The sequence below is a fragment of the Chiloscyllium punctatum genome, chromosome 44 (genome assembly GCF_047496795.1).
Source record: "Chiloscyllium punctatum isolate Juve2018m chromosome 44, sChiPun1.3, whole genome shotgun sequence".
In the NCBI taxonomy this organism is placed as follows: Eukaryota; Metazoa; Chordata; class Chondrichthyes; order Orectolobiformes; family Hemiscylliidae; genus Chiloscyllium; species Chiloscyllium punctatum.
Window position 1 is genome coordinate 16,822,691 of NC_092782.1, and position 20,800 is coordinate 16,843,490.

The 20,800-nt window shown below is 39.9% G+C and overlaps 2 protein-coding genes across 2 annotated transcripts in view; one reads left to right on the plus strand and one right to left on the minus strand.

The window, feature by feature from the left end:
* The window catches only part of ube2na (ubiquitin-conjugating enzyme E2Na), a 34,590-nt gene extending 28,349 nt beyond the window's left edge, over nt 1-6,241 (minus strand). The window contains exon 1 of the mRNA XM_072562353.1: nt 6,063-6,241. Within this exon, the coding sequence (XP_072418454.1) occupies nt 6,063-6,095 (33 nt within the window). The 5' untranslated portion in view covers nt 6,096-6,241. The remainder of the gene's footprint in view (nt 1-6,062) is intronic.
* socs2 (suppressor of cytokine signaling 2) overlaps nt 5,825-20,800 on the plus strand; it is an 80,101-nt gene continuing 65,125 nt past the window's right edge. Inside the window, exon 1 of the mRNA XM_072562349.1 lies at nt 5,825-5,995. The gene's annotated coding sequence lies outside the window, so the exon portion shown is untranslated. The remainder of the gene's footprint in view (nt 5,996-20,800) is intronic.

Consider the following 20,800-nt stretch of genomic DNA (forward strand, 5'->3'; position numbering starts at 1 on the left):
CCCAATCTGCTGGCACTGCCTCAGAGTCCAGTGAATTTGGGAAAATTACCACAAGTGCATTTGCTATTTCTCCCGCCATCTCTTTTCGCACTCTGTGATGCATTCCATCAGGACCAGGAAAAACTTGCCTACCCTTAGCCCCATTAACTTGCCCAATACTACCTCTTTCATGATAATGATCATCCATGAACAACTTGTATGTTCACCTTCTCCCCACCAACAAATCGCAACATATCTTGGTCAGTAATGTGCCTATTGTTCCCAGTCATTCCACATACAGTCATTAGGTTTTAAGCACCTTGCACTGGCACTGAACCTCTCCAGAAGTTACCTTCAGTCTCATCTCTCTTTTTCATCTATTATTATGTACCTACACAAAAATTATCCTGAGCTTTCCTGAGCACACCTGGGTACGTCTAGCTCAACAAATCTGGGTCCATGCATTTGACAGTCACTTTTGGGCATCCAGTGCTGCACAGTCTGTTGATGAACTCTCACATGCTACATACCCCTCATACAGCCAGCACTGTTGTCATTTCTTTATTAATTCATTCTTTTGTTAGTTCTGATTATTTCAAGAAATAATGAATCACTCGAGATTAATTAAATAGCTAACTTTCAGAATTGTGGCAGCATAGTGGCTCAGTGATTTGCACGGCTGCCTCACAGCACCAGGGACCCAGGCTCGAGTCTTCGGGTGGCTGTCTGTGGAGTTTACACATTATCTGTGGGGTTTTTCCTCTAGATACCCTGGTTTCCTCCCACAGTCCAAAGGTATGCAGGCTAGGTGGAATAGCCATGGGAATGTCATGGTTATAGGGATAAAACAGGGTGGTGGGTCTAAGTGGGATGCTTTTTGGAGGGCCGACGTGCACCTGATGGGCTGAAAGGCCTGCTTCCACACTGCAGGGATTCTAATTAATAATGTTATGATTAATTAATTAATTGACTCAGTTATTAGTATCTTCAAATGCAATGCAATGAGCTGTCAGTGGTAAGGCTAGCATTATTCGTCCTCAAGTACCCTCATGGTGGTGACCTTCCACCTTAAACTGCTGCAGTTCTTTGGGTATAGGGACACCAGCAGTACTGAGAGAGTTCCAGAATTGTGACCCAGCTTGTGGCTTGAGGAGGAATGCGCAGGTGGTTGTGTTCCATTCATCAGCTGCACTTGTCCTTATAAGTGGTAGAGGTCACAGATTTGGAAGGAGTTTTGGAAAAGCCTTGATAAAATTACTGCAATGCATCTTTCAGATGTTATATACTGCTGCCACTGTGCTTTGGTGAAGTGAGTGAATACTGTAGTTGGTAGACAGTGCCAAACAAAAAAGCTGTTGAACAATTTGTTAAAGTGGCACTTATCCACTTGCCTGAATGAAATTCTAATCACACTTCTGACTTGCACTTGAAGATGGTTATCAGGCACTGGGGAGACAGGAGTTTTTGGCCACAGAATTCCTAGTTTTTATAGCTGTGACATAAATAGCTAATAAAGGCATATTATGCTGGAAATCTTAAGTAATGCTGGAGGAACTCAGCAGGTCTGGCAGCATCCGTGAGAAACAGTTAAATGTTTCAAGTTTGGTACCACTGTTCTTCAGAACTACCAGTTCAGTTTCTGGTCAATGGTGAATCCCAGCATGTTGGCACTGGGGGGAATTCAGTGATGCTAGAGTTATTGAACAGTAAGGGGTGATTACCATTTCCAATGAGAGAACATGAGTTAATTATTGTTTGTGGGATATGAATGCTACAGATGAAATCCTTAAGTCAAGCTGAACACTAACCACTTAAACATGTACAATAATGTCACCTTTATTTCCGATTTGGAGATGCCAGTGCTGGACTAGGGTGTACAAAACTTTTTTTTAAAAAAATCACAACACCAGGTTTAGTACAACAGGTTTAATTGGAAGCACTAGCTTTTGGAGCGCCGCTCCATCAGGTGGTTGTCATCAGTTGGACAACCACCTGAGGAAGGAGCAGTGCTCTGAATACTAGTGCTTCAATTAAACCTGTTGGACTATAACCTGGTGTCTTATAATTTTTAAATTTTGTACCTTTATTACCAGCTGTGCAACGATTTAATTACTGTCAGCATTTTCTCACCAAGTTTGCACCGAATTATTACCAATACCATTCTTCAAAATTTTCCCAGCTTTGCATACAAGCAATCATTTAATTTGATCCATGCACCCTAAAATGACGACTACCTACAACCAAAAACTTTTCACATCACTGGTAAATTATGGCAAACTGGCTCAAAATCAAAAAACGTCCTCAGGGATGAATGTTGTGCATCCAAAGGTGTAAATCTACAATGTGCTGTCATTACATTTGGCAATGGATAAAAGGAGTCATCTCAAGGGATTGAAAATTGGACAACACAGCAATCCATTTCCTAAAGAATGACAAAACAAACCAAGCAACTATATCTATTGAGTCTTACATCAATAGTTGCCAGACTAACATAAAAAGGATAGACAATAAAATAGAGAAGAGGAAAATCCCAACTGAAATACCTGATCTTCTGAAACAACATCTGAAGTGCATTTTGGCAAGTCCAACTATAGTTGTGGATGTCGGAATATTCAAACTAACACCTAGAGGTATAGAAGTAGTTGGTGAAAGACAGCACTAATTTGAGAACAACATCATGGGAGCAAACTAGTACAATCGATTATCTAATGCAACTGCTCTAACAGCTGGGGAACATGACGACTTAACTACTTTTAATTGCTGTCTTCAGTCTAGCAGAGAACTCTAACAATAAATACAAAACCTTACTTGCAAAGGAAGCAAGAAAAATACTGGAAACCTAATGAAAACATATGAAGTATTCATTTGTCTGCTATCTCCCAAGACAAAATGACCCAAGAGTTTGCAGTCCAGAACAAAAAGGTCATGAAGACACTGAAAACCACGAGAAATGCAAATATCTTTTAGATATTAAGTTGAAAACCTGTGAAATCGTGTTTACACTTGTATGGAACCTTTGTTAAGCCACAGGTAGAGAATTGCACATTTTACGCATTCTTCACATAAAACAGGTCACAGAGGCACTCTCAACAGTACAAAATGGATTAACCAGGATAACAATATTAGAGATCTACCACAAAAGCTCTTTTCTCTGGAAAAAAAAGATGACTGAGATGTAGTCTCAGATGTCAGAAAAGACTTTGGCTGGAAACACGCAGAGATGATATCCCTATATTTGGAGATTCCAAAACACTATTTCCAATAAATAATTCAGTAAACAACCTAACTAACTTTAAAGACTGGAACGTGCTAACACACTGGTGCAAATTAGCCAAATAGCAAAGATAGTCTTATGATCTGTATTTACTGATGGAGAAACTGACATACAAATACTGTAGTGTATTCAAAATCAGTATCATGTAGCAAGATTTTTCATTATCATGGCGAAAACTTCTCTACCCAAATGCAACCAAGGTTAAGGCTTTACCTCAAGTATGAAGAGAAAGTGAGGACTGCAGATCAGAGTCAAAGAGTTTATTAGTTTGCATGTGTCCAGAGCAAAGTAAAACTATTGCCCACGAGATCTTAAATTATGCATAATTTTCTCAAGCTGCTTTCAACACTTTATTCAAAATGCACATCAAGATTACTCTGCAGCAACACATCATAAGCCTGAACACATGAAAGTCCTTAAAACATTAAATTCAGCATTTGAACATTCCCTTTGTTTTCAGTAACAAGTAGTGGAATACCACACAAGGTGCAATCTGACCACACCAGGACAGAACGTGATGGTGACTACCTGTAGCATTCGACAAGACTGAGTTTTTCCTTTATCTTAACCACTACCCACATTGGTTCCTTATCCATTTATGACAGTTCCTTTGTTAAGGAATCTTTGACCAAGCCTCACTGTTTTAAAAAAAAATTGGGTGAAAGACTTCCTTCCTTTACCCATTTATTTCCAATACTACATTTCATTGTTTAACCCCCTTGTATTTCTCTCATCTGGTAACCCCTGGGCTGCCTTGGACATTTCCACCATCCCTCCCAACTTGTATAAAATTACATATGCAAACAAAAACATTTGTGGAGCATCTTTCATGACACCAGCAGCATTAAAGTGCTTTACAACCAATGAAGTACAACTTTATGATCGCAATATTGGTAATGCAATAGCAAATTTGTACAAAACGAACCTCAAATAACAACATGCAGGCTAAATTTCTTACAGTCTGGAAACAGGCTCTTTGGTCCAACCAGTGCACACTGACCCACCGAAAAATAAACCACCCAGACCTACTTCCCTCCAACTAATGCACCTAACACTATGGGGCAATTTAGCATGGCCAATTCCCCTGACCTACATATCTTTGGGCTGTGGGAGGAACCCCACGCAGACAAAGGGAGAATGTGCAAACTCCACACAGACAGTCACCACAGGCTGGAATTGAACCTGGGATCCTAGTGCTGTGAGGCAGCAATGTTAACCACTGAGCCACCCACAACAGATACCTGTTCTCCTTTGGGAACCCAGCACAACTTCAAAGACCGAGTAAGTGACACCCCAAATTAAACCAAAAAAAGGGGAGAGGAGTTCAGATTAAGCGTATGACTGTATTGGTTTCTGTTGCCTGTTTGAGTCTTCAGATTTACTTTCAGTTTTAGTTGTACTGGTATTGACAGTCTATGGCGACGTAATTCCCTTCTGACATTTTCTGAATTATACCTTTTATGTTATCATTTCATCTTTTACAGGATTCACTTTCGATTATGAGCGTCAAAAAAAAGTCTTAAATCCCCCTGGTGAACTAAATAGCCAAAGGGATCTTGACCTCAGCAGCCTATGAAAGTGGATTAATTAAATATTTATTAAGTTAGGGAAATCAATGGTGATGGGAGTAGACGAGGATGTGTGGAATTTCCAACACAATCAGTCCAGTTACAACCTAGTGAGACGGCAGAGCAGGCTCAAGGGACCGGTGCTGCCTACATTCGTATTTAGAGCCCTATCGTTCCCCCAGGACTTTCTAACCGTTACTTTCGTCGCTGTTCAGACACGCGCGAGGGCAGTGAATGCCAACGGTTTATATAAACTTCGAGAAGCTTCCACTGCAGCTGAAGCGGAAGCGCTCGGTGTACCAGCGGCAGTTACGAAGTCACATTCCGTAAACCGCATCCCCCCCCCCCCCCCGCCTCCGGGATCAATGCCGGGCGGCAAATCTGCGCCGCGACAACATGGCGGAGCAGACGGGGACCTTCACCACCGGCCGAGGTCACGTGGCCGCCTACATTTCCCCCCCAAAGCGGCGCTTGCGACCGGACCCCCCCCAACAACAACCTCGCGTAGTCACGTGCCTCCCTTCTCCGAGTCCGTTGCCCGAGCAGCGCGAGGGGCCCATTTCAAACGCGGCGGCCATTCCAGCCGCGCGCCCAATACCTCAGACGGATCTGATTGTTTCCCCTCCTCCCCTCCCTCTTCCATTAACAACACACGGGAGGAGGGGAATGAATGAATGGATGGATGGATGGATGGAGGAAAGAGGAGCTCCTCCCCGTTTAAAAGCAGCGCTGTCGACCCGAAAACCAGTTCCCCCCAACCCAAAATAAATTCTCTCCCATCACTCCCCTCTCAAAAACAACGCCTGCGTTAGGCCTCGCCTTTCGGCGTCACCGGGCTCCAGGCTGTGACGCACCCAGCCCCGCTGCGGTGGTGGTCGGGCTCCCCCTCCGAGTCCCGGGGGGGGGGGGGGGGTGGTGGTGGTGGTGAGAAGGAAAGAAAAGCTGTGAAAGGCCTCCCGCTTGGCCCAGGAAGCGGACTGCCAGCTGGCTCGCTCTCTCCTCCCCCCACCCACCCCCCTCCCCAAAAAAAACGGCGCGTTCTCCGCCGCCATGTTGATACCATGAGGCTTTCTTTTTGAGGCTTCGCTAGCTGGAAGCGGAAGTGGTTTTGCAAGACGGGGATGGGGGGGGTGAGAAAGAAAGAGGGAATAAAATCACCCTACCGCCTCAACAGGTAATTATTAAATATTTTATTTTCAAAGAAAACACGTTTATACTATGTAACCTTTCGAGAGCCGTACCTTGGTAATACGCCTGGGAAGCCCGGCTGCCATTGTCGCTCGATTTTTGGGCGGCGATGCTTTCTCTCACTCGCTCTCCTGTGTTTCTCTCTCTTCCCACAAAACTGCGGGAGGAGCCGGAGCCTGTCGTCTCTCTCCTCTCTGCTTCTCTCGCCCTTCCCCCACTTCCGCGTGCGTCAGGGGAGAGCGCAAGGCCCACTGGGTAATGTAGTCCGCCGGGCACCTCCCGCCTTTCGAGCTGACCTCGCCGGGGGACTACAACTCCCGGGCTGCACCGCGAGCCGACTGCAGGGCTCCCTTTAACCCCGCAGGCTGCAGCCTTGCGGGTGTGAGTCTGCACTGCTGGGAAACGAAAGTGACGGTGCGTGTCAGAAAATACAAAGCAAAAACACGAGCTACTGTAATTCAGGCACCGTTCTGCAGTCTGCTTATTTGCAGAATGCTTTTGAGAAGCAAATGTCGCCAGAGTTTCCTCCCCGACTACAAGCCAATGGATTTGCGCCACATTTTCGAGATATGAGAGTTGGATAAGAACTCCATAATTTTCCAACACTCTCTTGAATTTTGACCAACCTAGATTATTCAACTTTTAAGATACTGCAACCTCTGAACAATCGTTTATTCTGCGATGTTCAAAGCTTGCTGAAAGTGGTCTCTTTTCTTTTCTTTCCTCTCCTCCCCCGGGCCTAATTAGTTCCAGAGTACCCTTATACTTTCCACTTCACGGCTTGCCCAATCCAGTTGTCTGATGTAACGCTGCGTTAGCAAGGTCCTGCCCTTCACCACCCTCGAGTTTCAACACCTACTCCGCTCTCAACACCCCCACCCCTTGCAACGGTACCGCATCCAGGTTTTGTTCAACGTCACCTGCAGTGGAACAAAATTGTCCCACTTCTCTCACCACATTTCCCACCTGTAATAACTAGCACCTACTCTGTCCCTCTGATCCTGTAGTTGGCATCTGTCTGAAACACAGGTCCAAAAATACAGTAAGCAGCTACTCTGTGAAATTTACATCAGTTATTGATGTGCCAGGTTATTATTTTTTAGTTTTCAAAAAAAATTGTGATCACATAAAAGTTTTGGTCGATTGTTACAGTGCCTAGAATGGAACTTATACCTTATTACATTCTCTGAATAGCAAAGATTTTTTTAGTAGTTTGGACTTCCCTCAACTAACAACAAATCATGATGTGGAGGTGTTGGTGTTGGACTGGGGTGGGAAAAGTTTAAAAATCACAACACCAGGTTATAGTCTAACAGGTTTATTTGGAAGTACAAACTTTCAGAGCACTGCTCCTTCATCACGTAGCTAGTTGCGAGTTACCTGATGAAGGAGCAGCGCTCTGAAAGCTTGTACTTTCAGATAAATCTGTTAGACTATAACCTGGTGTTGTGTGATTTTTAACAACAAATCAGATAAACGTAGAACATAGAACAGGACCTTCAGCCCACAATGTTGTGCCGAACATTTGTCCTAGCTTAAACACCTATCCATGTACCTATCCAATTGCCGCTTAAAGGTCACCGATGATTCTGACTCTGCCACTCCCACAGGCAGTGCATTCCATGTCCCCACCACTCTCTGAACCTACCCCTGACATCCCCCCAATACCTTCCACTCTTCGCCTTAAATTTGTCCCCTTATAACACTCTGTTGTACCCGGGGAAAAAGTCTCTGACTGTCTACTCTATTTATTCCCCAATCATTTTATAAACCTCTATCAAGTCACCCCTCATCCTTCGCCGTTTCAATGAGAAAAGGCCTAGCACTCTCAACCTATCCTTGTACGACCTATTCTCCACTCCAGGCAACATCCTGGTAAATCTCCTCTGCACCCTCTCCAAAGCTTCCACATCTTTCCTAAAGTGAGGCGACCAGAACTGCACACAGTACTCCAAATGTACAGCTGCAACATCACCTCACGACTCTTGAATTCAATCCTTCTGCTAATGAATGCTAAAGTACAGTAATGAACGCTAAATAAACTGGTCATTCATCTGGTTCTATGTAAATTGGCTGCTGAGATGTCTGCATCTTTTTCACGTACTCAATTTATCTTTATCTGAGCCACTTGTCCAACTTAACTTTCACACTTAGTCACTCAATTTTATTTCCATCTTCACACCCTTTTCTGATACCACAAAACCTTTACTAATTTCCATAAGACTTAATCACCCACTTTCCAACAGTTAACAACAGTTCAGAAAGTAATCACTCTACTACTTATACATAATTATCTTAAATGTAATTAATACCAAAGAGAGCAGTTAAGATTTGCCATTGTACCACCATGCCACTCCATTCGGTGACAGACCCAAGCAAGGCAGGAGGTGGCAAATTTTGGTATACATGCAATGTAAAGTAATCATGGCATGATGGCCAGGACAGAGAATAACCTGGTCAAATATATGACAGGCAGGGGACCTTCTAAAGGAGGCAGGTCTGCCATGTCAGGAAGTTTTTGGCCCTACCTTCCGTCCTCCTTGAAAACCCAACACGAGATGTCTTCTATAGGCAAATTCACAGAACTAGGTTTGTAGGAGGAAGCATTAGGGACAATTAGCAATCAAAAAGAAGGCCTACATTTGAAGATACTGAGTGACTATTTTGATTTTGTCTCCATCAGGTCATAGTAAAAGAAGAACAAAACTGAGATATTGGTTGAGCTAAAAAATGCTGGAGGAGGTGTTAGAAAGACTGATTGTACTATCACTTGGACATAAACAAGATATAATCAAGAATGGTGAGGGAAGTACAGTGGCTCAGTGGTTAGCACTGCTGCCTCACAGTACCAGGGTTCTAGGTTCAATTCCAGCCTTGGACAACTGTCTGTGTGGATTTGCACATTCTCCTTGTATCTGCGTGGGTTTCCTCCAGGCGCTCTGGTTTCCTCCCACAGTCCAAAGATGTGCAGGTGAGACGAATTGGTCGTGCTAAAATGTGAATAGTGTTAGGTGCATTAGTTAGAGGGAAACAGGTCTGGGTGGGTTACTCTTCGGAGGGCCTATTTCCACACTGTAGGAAATCTAATCTAAAGTAATGGTGCAGATTAGGTACTGGCCATAAACTTCCAGTCTTCCTTCAATATAGATGTGGTACCAGAGGACTGGAAAATTGCATGTGTTACATTCTTGTTCAAAATGGTTAAATAACAACAAATACGAGAGCCTATCAGTATAACCTTGGTGGTGCAAAAACTTTAGAAATAATAGTTTGGGACAAAAGGAACAATCACAGATATTAACATTGGGAGAATTGATTAATTAAAGAAAGTTAGCAAGGATGTGGGGCTTAACTAACTTGGTTGAAATCTTTGAAGAGATAACAGATAGATAAGCTTAAATGTGGTTGATGTGGTGTAAATGGACTTCCAAAAGACCTGTGCTAAGGTTTCATATAATAGACTTGCCATAAAAGCTGATTCCTAAAAAATTAAAGGAACAATAGCAGAAAGATACAATATTAAATAAATGACAGGAAATAGAGTAGTAGTCAATGGTTGTTTTGCAGACTGGAGGAAGGTGTTTCTCAGCAAGTGTACAAAGATGTTGCTTTTCATAATCTACATTAATGACTTGGATGTAAAGGACAGATCTTCAGAATTTACAAATGACACAAAATCTTGGAAGCATAGTGACTCATGAGGAGGATAGTATTTATCTTCGAGAACAGATGAAATCTAATCTAGAAAAGTGTCTCAGGATGCATTTGATAACAAGAATGAGAAAAGGCAATAAGAAACAAAGTCAGTAAAATGGATGCAGGAATAATAGGGTCTTGGACTATAGATGCACAAATTGAAGATCACAAAGTAATTGAGAAAGACAGATGGCATCTTTAGCTTTAAAGGTAGAGAATGCATGGATACAAAAACAAGAAAGTTATGATGAATCTTTACAAAGTACAAATTAAGCCTCAACTGAAATATTGTGATCAATTCTGGCAATGCATTTAAGGAAAAATATGATGATTTTAAAGAGGATGCAGAAAAAAGTCGTGAAAATGGTTCCAAACTTTAGTCTTTGGCTAGTTTGGCGAATCTGTGGCTGATTTCCTTTAAGTTAGAATAGTTTGTGACATGAGACTTCATAGAGGTGTTCAGACTAATGAAAAACAAAAAACTCATCTTAGTCACAGTCTAAGGTTCATGGTAGGCCTTTTAGGATTGAGGAGAAATTTCTTCACCAAGAGAGTGAAGCTTATGGAATTCTCTGCCGCAGAAAGCAGTTAAGGTTAAAAATCAAGTCAAGAACATTAATTGTTTCAAGGAGTTAGGGTACAGTTCTTTAGGCTAAAGGGGTCAAAAGATATGGGCTGAAAACAGGAACAGGATATTGATTTGAATGATCTGCTGTGAACATATTGAACGATAGACCAGGCTCAAGGGCCGAATGGCCTACACCTATTCCTTTTTTTATGCTTCTATGTAAAATGGAATTGGATAAGCATCTTAGGGAAATGATTTATAGGGATTTAGGAGAAGTGAAATATTGTGACGAGCTAAATTGCACCATTTGTCAATCGGCTGGATTCTGTCCTGTGCTGCTATTGTACTTTGATTAATTCTTATGATTTGCACTCATTAATTTACCTCACAGTATAAGAATGTGCAGGAGGTATTCTGACAGCAAGAAAATATTTACAGAATGATAGTGAGTGGTAATGTACTGAAACCAGACTTTGGCTTTGTTAGATAACCTAAATCTAAATTCCAGCCTGGTATATACTTCACATTCCAGTATTCCTGAGAGTTTCCTGTCATTAGCTGCATAATGTAAGAGGAAGGAAGAAACCTGGACTCTTGGCGTTCATTTCAAATTTGCTAAATTATTGTGGTAAATAAGAAGAAAGCAATCACACTATTTTTTCTGTCCCACAGTTCAAGAAGGATATGGGTACTAGGAATAAGACTACATGAGTCATGTAGTTCCGTAAGATCAGCTCTTGGAACCAAAGACTTACAAAGGTTTACAGCACAGGAGGCAGCAATCAGCCCATAGGTCTATGCTAACCATCTGCTGAATCCAAAACTAATCCTGGTGTCTTCCTCCACATAGCCTTGTAGCAATGCTCAAGTAATCACATGTATCACTGTCTCCCCAAAGTTGACCATCAATCCTGAATTAATCCGCAGCTTTTTCTCCAATCTCTATATCATTTTTAAACTAATCCCATACCCCAATCAAAACTAATCCACAGCAAACTCTGTTGCATTTTCCTGTGCTTCAAATATTGAACTAAATGTCTCCTCGTAATATCTTTGGTCTCTGTCTAAAATACTCCAATTAGCAAAACATTCATGTTCCAACAATTAAAAACTATTGCAGCTATCCCAAATCTGGATTTCGCTGGTTTTTTGTTTTGATGCTAAAATGCAGAGTGTAAAAGCTGATTTCTTCCCACTGCAGAACAAGAAGGTAACAGTCTAGGAATTTTGATGGCATGATAAAGGAAAGGTGGGGTACAGTACTGTGGTTACAGGAGATTCTAACACCTTAATGTCTTGGGTACAAAAAAGCCACTTCTTTTGGCACAACAATGTCTCAATGGATAGACACTGTAATCAGTAGTACAGAAATTTTAATAATGCTTTAACTGCAGTTTCTCCTTCTGCCATCACCTAAAGGTATTAACTCATATCAGTAACACTGGTCAGAATCTAGAACCTCATTTACGTGACTCTTTTTCGATTGTAAACTGAAACAGCCTGTTGTCAACATGCTGTTTGCCCATGGGCAGAAGCATAATTCTCCAGTGTACCTCTCTCAACTGATGTCTATTTGCATGCAGTTCCATGTAGGGGTCTCAGAAGATGAGAAAATCCTGTAAGCTATTTCTCCACTTTTCTCTCGCCCAAAGGGCACAAGCACGAATTGCCGATCCCAACCATTCTCCTGTTAAAATCAGCTAGATTGGGGATTGAGACAGTTGCATTTGTACTCTGCATGAATAAGTCTAAACATTTCTAATAGAGGTCTCAAAAATGTATGTTAAATGTTTTAAATTTTGTCTATAAATCTGTTGTTCAAAGACTCTAAAACCTTTCACTTAACTCCCATATTTCCCATTGATTCCAACTCATCTTGGTGCAGAGATGGTGTCATCATGGTTATATCCCTGGACCAGAAATCCAGACAGCCGGCTAATATTCCAGTGTAATAGGTGTAATCCCAGTGTGGCAGGTAATGAAATTTGAATTCAGTACAATCTGGAATTTTAAAAATGCCAGCAAAAGACAACCATATCAATTGTTGCATAGATGTATCTGTTTCATTAATATCCATTCGAGAAGGAAATTTACTAACCTGGGTCAATGAGGTGTGACTCTGACACAGCAATATGGTTGAGTCTTAACTGCCTTCTGGACAGTTAGGGATTGACAGTAAATATTGGCCTCAGTAGTACCCATATCCCATTAATGAATTTAAAAGAATACTCATTTGAAGGCAGTTGTTCAGCTCCTCACGCTGTCAAAGTTACCACCTCACTTTTGCATGCTATGTTTCCAGCCTGTTCTCTAACATGACAATATAACTCAAGAAGGAACCTCAAATAAACAATCCAGTTCAAACTTATATTTATTGGGTTTACAGAGCTAACAAATGATTGCACAGCAGCTAAAGAGATAAAGAAATCAGAAAAGATGGCTGGGGATTGGAGGAAGCTGTAGCTTAGCCAGATGACCAAGAGTGTCATGTAGAAGAAAGCCTAATATGTGGCCGTACTGAAGTTGCAAAATATATTAGTGAAAATCACCGGAATTGACTCTCAGTTTCTTCTAATCTATTGGAAATTTTGGCCTGAAACAAGCAAGATAATTAGGGTTCACAGATTTCACAGCCTACCCTGGATGATATACCTGGATTTTACAGCATCTTGATGATGCTCTCATTGCATTTCAGTGATTTATAACCAAACACTGACAAAATAAATGGATATTGATTTGCCTGTATTGGTAACAATGAAGGCAACCAGCCAGGAGTAGATTTATTGTTGTGTATAACTGACAAAAGACAAGGCTCTTAACAATGGTGATGTTGAAGAGAAAAACTCTTCCAAAACATGAATTCCTAAAAGAAGTAGTCACCTACCATCACAACAAAGGATGGATGAATGAAGGTAGCTTGAAAATAAGGCTGAGGAAAGTTTAGAGTTTCTGACCAGAAGGAATATATAAAGAAAATGTTTTTATTCTCCGCTGGAATGTGTTCCTTGTTGATGATATTGTTGCTGAGGTTAGGTTATAGAACAGTGATATTGCAGTGATTACTGATTGTCTAACCAGCCTGTTCAACCATTGGCTGTCTCTCTGAAACAAGCCATTTAAGGATGACATGAGAAGAAAGTGAAATGATTGGAGGAGAGAAGACAATCACAGAGGGAGGCAGCAGACAGGCTCTGATAACATCAACCTTGTGTGAATAGCTTACAGAGGCCTGGGATGAAATCAGAACTAAGATTACCATTGAATCATTGAACGAATGGGGTTGTCCAATGCTAGTTATGGACATAAAATGATTATTTGTGGAATGATATGGCCAATGATGAAATGATTGCTGATGAACATGATGTTGATGACCTAAATGATGCAATTTAAAAAGCAGATTGGGACTAGTTATTTGGTTATGAAAATTAAGAAGAGGGTATTGACTTTAATGTATGTTCAATAAGCAGCCTGCTGCTGATTGAAGTTCTTTCCTATTCTGTGATAAAAACTAAATAAAATTATATTAATTATGTGACTCTTATTTCTGATTACTTTGACACATTTGAATATGGAATACACAAAATAATGTGCTTTTTACTCTGCAGGCCAAACCTTTTTACATTATAATCCTGTTTAGATGCTTGACAGAAGTCATTGATTGCAGACCTGTAAGAGTTGGTGGTGGGGTTTCATTTGCAGAATTGATACGTTCAAAGAGCACATACTTCTGCATGTGGATTTTTGAAACAGTATTCAGACCTCAAGGTTTGGTCACATCTGTTTTAAAAACTGATTTAAAGAGACCACACAACTTTTAGTAATCAGTTACAGAACCATTCCTGTCTCTGAGATTGTGACTCCTCTTGGATCGCATCCTGAAGTTTGGAAAGTCCTACTGTAGTTGACAAGAAGTGTGGTTATTTGGAATGCATCCCAACATCATGGTGCTAATACACAAAGTTATCTATAAGTATTTTGATTTTTGTGTCTTGCAAGAGATGAATTGAAATTAATTTACCTGTGGAATGAATTAAGTTTCACGCAATCATATACACAACCTAATGTAATTTATTTTAAAATAGTATTTTATGGGAATGATGTGGAAGAGTTGAATTAACTTATACTCTGTGGAATATTCTCAAATAGAAGTAATACAGTATTGATTGTGTTATGGTATTACAAATATTGTATGTAATCTCAATATCTAAGAAAGGCTAGCTTTATTGTGAAATTTCCCTGAGCTCCTGAAACTTGATTTGAGCCAGACAGATTTCGGAAAATCTGTTTGTTTGCTAAGATTCAGATTGATTTTATTTGACATTATGTTGGTTTGACTTTCCCATTGCCAATAGCAGAAGATGAGGTTATTCCAAGTCACCTCCATCCCCATTAAAGTTAACAGAAGCCTCATTATTACACTCATCTCATTAATATGAATAAAGGGGTGAGATATTTGTTTCAATTTATCTTCCTGCATCCATAACAGACCACCATGATATTGGTGTCAGATATCAGATCAAGCACTCCTGCAATAGACCATCTAGAAAGTGTTAATGACTTTCATTATGATATTAATTTTGATAGCTTATGCATTTTTAACCTGCTTAAAAGCAGTCCCATGTTAGTGCAGAACCTGATATACTACAGTTTTGTCTCTGACCCAAAATTTTCATTTAAATTTTGTCATTTTGAAATTTATTTCAGAACATTGTTAAAGTGTAAATGTTCCACAAATGATTTAAAAGCAGCCAAAGAGATCATCTCATGACTAATTCTCTGTGTATATACATATATACAAGTCAATTTTGCTCCGGCATTCAGACAGAAATCAATGTAAAACTCGTGGGCTAAATTGTTAGGTTTCCCTGGCAGATTTGCAGGCAGGAGGGTCCCATAAAATTCTACAGTTGGCTTTCCTGTCACTGTTCTTCCCAGCTCCTAACCTGTTAGAAATTTTGTCAGGGATCGGCAAGCAATTTTTAGGCTGGTAGGCGAGGTCAAGGACGGGGCATATGCCTAATAGGTAAACCTGCTCAGGCCTCAGGGATAGAAAATGGGGGTTAAGGGACATCTCCATCACTGGTTTCCTTTCCTAATCAAAGTCCCCTTCACCAAGTTCTGCCCTGCCCTGCACTTAAGACCTCAATCATTTTTATTGCAATTGTATTTTCTGGGCGTGTAGTTTCAATTATTCCTTAAAGCCTCAAATTTAATTTCTTTGTTTCTTCCTAGATGGGAGAATTTGGACTATTAAGAGAACATTCATTTCTGCGAACATATGATTCTGGCCTAGTCAGGGAATGTTTCATTTGCAGTTACCTTTAAGAGGTTGAATTTGACTTAGTATCAAAAGGATATACAAACATGTGAAATTAGAACGAAGGTATATTTGGTTGATCTGCTTGTGTTTCAAATTTTACATTTCTATCTATACTTGATAACCTTTTGATTTCCTTACTGAACAAACTAGCTATCTCTGCCTTACAAACATTTAATAACCTCACTAATTGTTCTATTAGTCATTGTGTATGACCATTGATTTCCTTATCATTTTGAGCCTTGAAACCTTTTTCCTGAGATCCAGGTAGGTCAATGGAGTTACAAAATATCACAGTTCAAAGAGGCATAACAATCCCACCTTTTCCTGGTGACGGATAATAAGTGGGGCCACAACACCTTCAGAGCAAATATTTTTTAAAATTCTCCAAAAAATACACCAATCATCTCACAGAAGAGTAAGTTGTAAACTACTGAACTACTTAAATTTGTCAGTTTCTACAGTTACAGTTGAATATGGCAATACAACATAATTTTGGGAAGGAATTTTGTAAAAGCAATTCAAAAACATTCATTTAAATTGTGTCAATCTTTTGATTAATGTCATTAGACCATAGCACAATGAAATGATTTTTTTTAAAAAGTAGTGAAGATGCTGACTTGGCACCTTTCATATTTAATTCCAAATGTAAAATAATTTTTTTTATCTAGGTGTCCATCTGATTCCACAGAAAAATGTTGATTTTTAAACACTAGTTTAAAATACATGAATATGAATGTATGGATATACATCCATCCTTAAGGACATATGGTTTGCGTTAAAATCGCCTGATCAATTATTGATCCAGTTTAATTTGCATTGTTGGTCTCAGTTAAGTTATTATTTATACTTTGGCCTTGCTGGAGAGTATCATTTGACATATTGGATATCTATGGCAGTTATGTCCTACCGGATGGACAAACAGGGAGCTGAATCTCAAATTTATGGCTGAATGAAAATTTAGGTATTTGTAATTTGCAGATACTGAAGTGTTTGATCCATACTTGACTTTGTATTTTATGCTGGAATACTGTACATCTAAATCTGAAATCCATCTAAACTTGTAGCTCACATAGGCTGAAGTTTGATACAGAAGAATGCACCAACACATGAAAGAAGAAAGTCAACGTTACTGGCAATGCTCACAGCCAAAGATTTATTGAAGACTAATTGGGATCCCACACATGACCGAAGTAGATGCTGCTCTCTCTCAATTACCACTGTTAAATGTTAACCCAAGTATTACTCTCTTGCTTGTAAAGGGTGGGTTTGCCATCAGTGGTTGATGGCACTTGAGTTTAAATACTCAATTTAGTGTTTTTCTTCAATGTTGTCCTTAAATGAATTGGCTTAATAATAAAGCAATTTTGCAAACTAATACATTTTGAGATTAATCTCTGGACAGAGCTGCAAGCAACCTTGAAGAAAAGTCATAAAAGCATTATAAATATTCTGTTTCTTTAATTTTCTTTGAGCAGTTTCTTTTATTAGTTACTAATAGATTTAACTGAGTGAGGTGGAAGGAGGTGAGAGATTGTTCGATTAAGCCTTTTAGAACGTTTAAATTCACTGTGTGTTGACAGTCTTAGTATGGCCAGAGTCTATTTCACAATGTAAACCTAACAAAGAAACCTTTTACTTTAATGCCACGTCCACTTACATTTAAGAAAATTATCTGGGAATGCAGCAAGATCTTGATCAACAGAACCAGTGGGCTGAGGAATGGCAGATGGAGTTTAATTTAGATAAATGCAAGGTATTGCATTTTGGTGAGTGAAACCAGGGCAGGACCTACATAGTCAATGGCAGGGCCTTGGTGAGTGTTATAGAACAGAGATCTAGGGGTACAGGATCTTAACTCCTTTGAAGTGGAGTCACAGGTAGACGGGGTGGTGAAAATAGCTTTTGGCATGCTTCCTTTTGTTAATCAGAGCACAGGATTTGGGATGTTGCTACTGGACAAAACATTGGTGAGGTTATATTTGGAGTTACTGCATGCAGTTATGGTCACCCTACTATAGAAAGAATATTGTTAAACTAGAAAGAGTGCAGAAAAGATTTACTTGGATGCTACCTGGCCTGGAGGTTTTGAGTTATAAGAAGAGGTTGGATAGGCTGGGATTTCTTTTCCCTAGAATGTAGGATGCTGAGGAGTGACTTCATAGAAGTCTATAAAATCATGAGAGGCATAGACAAGGCAGATAGCCAACAGTTTTTACCGAAGATAGGGGAGTCTAAAACTACAGGGCATAGATTTAAGGTGAGAGGAGAGAGATACAAAAGGATCCAGAGGGGCAATATTTTCACACAAAGGATGGTGAGTGTCTTGAACAGGCTGCCAGAGGTAGTGATGGAAGCAAGTACAATTTCATCATTTAAAAAACATTTTGACAGGTGCATGGATGGGATAAATGTGGAGGAATATTGGACCAAACACAGGCAAATGGACTAATTTAATTGTGAAAACTGGGCAGCATAGGTAGTTTGGGCGGAAGGTAAAAACAAGGACTGCAGATGCTGGAAACCAGAGTCTAGATTAGAGTGGTGCTGGAAAAGCACAGCAGGTCAGGCAGCATCCGAGGAGCAGGAAAATTGATTTTCCTGCTTCTCGGATGCTGCCTGACCTGCTGTGCTTTTCCAGCGCCACTCTAATCTAGAATTTGGGCAGAAGGGCCTATTTTCCACGCTGTAGACCTCTATGACACTAGGTGAAAACACCTTTATTATCCTGGCCAACAATCCTAAAATGTTGTATTTTAAACAGCCTAATTTGGATCGGTTATTCTGGGGAAAAAGAAAACTGGTTTGATCATATGTTGTACATTATGTCAGTAGCCATGATGTAGGAATGCTGGTGTTGGATTGGAGTGGACAAAGTCAGAAGTCACACAACACCAGGTAAATGTCCAACAGGTTTGATTAAAAACACAAGCTTTTGGGGTGCTGCTCCTTTGTCAAGTGAAAGCTTGTGATTTTAAATAAACCAATTGGACTATATAACCTGGTGTTGTGTGACTTCTGACTTACGTCAGTGGGTCATCTTTCCTGACACCTTAAAACAATGCAGCATTATTTTTAACAGCCTGATACTCTTAGAACATATTTTACATCTATAGACTTAATATAAACTTTTCAGTATATTATAACTGTTACGACATGGGTAAACCCTTGTGCTAATTTAAGCTCAACACATAGAAAAGCTCACCTCACGCTGTAAGCTGTTAAATTTTGAGTGGCAAAGAGCTATCCCAAATATCAGTATTTTTTTTAAAAATTAACATTTTTATTCTTTAAGTCCAAAAGAAAACTTTAAACAACAACTATTTACAACTCCTTGCTCTTAAACCTATTTTTTTCCTCCACTCTACAATATTGGTCCAATAAATTCCCTCTTAAATTTACAGCAAATCAATTTTCAAAACCAGTTGTCTTTGGATGTCGAACTTCCACTGTAGATTCCATTAGGTTGTCTTCAGTCTTCTGCTGCACAACTTTCTTATGGACAGGTACTTTTCAGAGAGCTGTTCTGCTGGCAGTCTGATGATGCTTGGCTGCTCTTTGCTGTTTTCCCCAACTGCTCAAAATACCCAATTTTATATAGCCCAAAACGTCAGACTGGCTTATTGGTCTGATGTCATCCAAAACAGTAAAATTCAGATTCGAATGGATTTTTGGTATCTGGGGCATAATTTAAATTGATTGACTGAATTTGAATTTATTGTGTACCATGGCAACGCAACTCCAGCTGTTTGTTTCACAACCAAATGTTAAATTATTAAATTTTTCAGCACGCTCTGTGCCAATCAGAAGTTTCAGTTCCCTTAAAGGTATAGTACATGTCTACAACTTAATAACAATAACCAAAACATTGTTTTTCCTAAATAATACACTATATATTAAAAGGTGATGTATCACATTTCATCATAAAGTTACTTGTCATACTTTTCAAGTTTCAGCAGGCGAAGAACTAGAAAGTATAACTTTAACAGCAAGGCACTGGAGCAACTGTAAATGATGAATTCATTCCCTCAAACTCTTCCTGGGGTGTCTACCAAGGATCAGTTGTTGAAACTTACATAATGCCATATGATTTGAACAATACAAGTGCTAAAGACTGTGATGATACAATGGCTTTAATAGGTTATTTTATCCTGGTTTTATTAAAGAGAGGTTTTTCGGCAGAAGTGAGAAGCTGTCTATTTGGAATGCCAGTAAACAGCTTGATGGCCATGGGGTTTTTAGAAAGTTGAAACAATAGAAACAGCCTGGATGGGTGTGGTCAGCTCACTTAGACCAGGATTTCTAAAGGTTTTTTTTAAGCTTTTAGATTCAGCTAAAGCTGCTGGAGTCTTGAAGAAGTAAAAGTTGTTTTTTCCCCTCTCAGTTACAGCTAAAAGCTGGAGTTTCTCTTCCTACTGCAGGCGTTTTCTGAATTTTCCTTTTTGCCAAGGGGTGTGTTTATGAGATGTTATTATATTGGAAGTTAATTATTAATAGTTACTGTATCTATTATTCTGTAAAGTTTTCCAATACAGTAGATCCCCCCGCCCCCCACCGTACCCATGGGGGATACGTTCCAAGACTTTCCGTGGAAGCCTGAAATCATGGATAGGAGGAAGCCCGTTCATTTAAATGGGAAATGTACCTTCATGGCATCCTTCTGGTCCCTGGTATAGAAACATTCCCATTTATATGTTCAGGCCATGGTAAACTGCAGGCTAACTGAAACTGCAGCAACCGGACACATAGATGCGGGGGTCGTTCTGTAGAGATAGGTTTTAAGTTATTCAATGTTCTTCTTTGTTTTGTTGTATTTTAACTACAGTGTTTGAATAAGTTGTGTTTTTCTTAACATTGAATTGGAGTAATTTGACCAGTCAAATTGCATTTGGAACACAGCACCTGACATTTAGGGTCATTTAGAAAAAGTTATTTTTCTAATATATATTTTGAGGGGGTCTGGTCTGATCCTTAACAGAACATAGTAGGTTAATCACTTTTTCATACATGAGCCCTTCATCAAATAAAATATAACAACCTGAAATTTCATAAACTGCACTTTCTGTTCACATGTTTAAAATCACACAATACCAGGTTTATGGTCTGTCACCCCAGTCCAACACCGGCATCTCCACATCATGTTCACATGTTGATTGACCTGCTCAGGTTTCTGGGGATGTGGGTTCAAATTCCTGTCATGGTAGATGGTG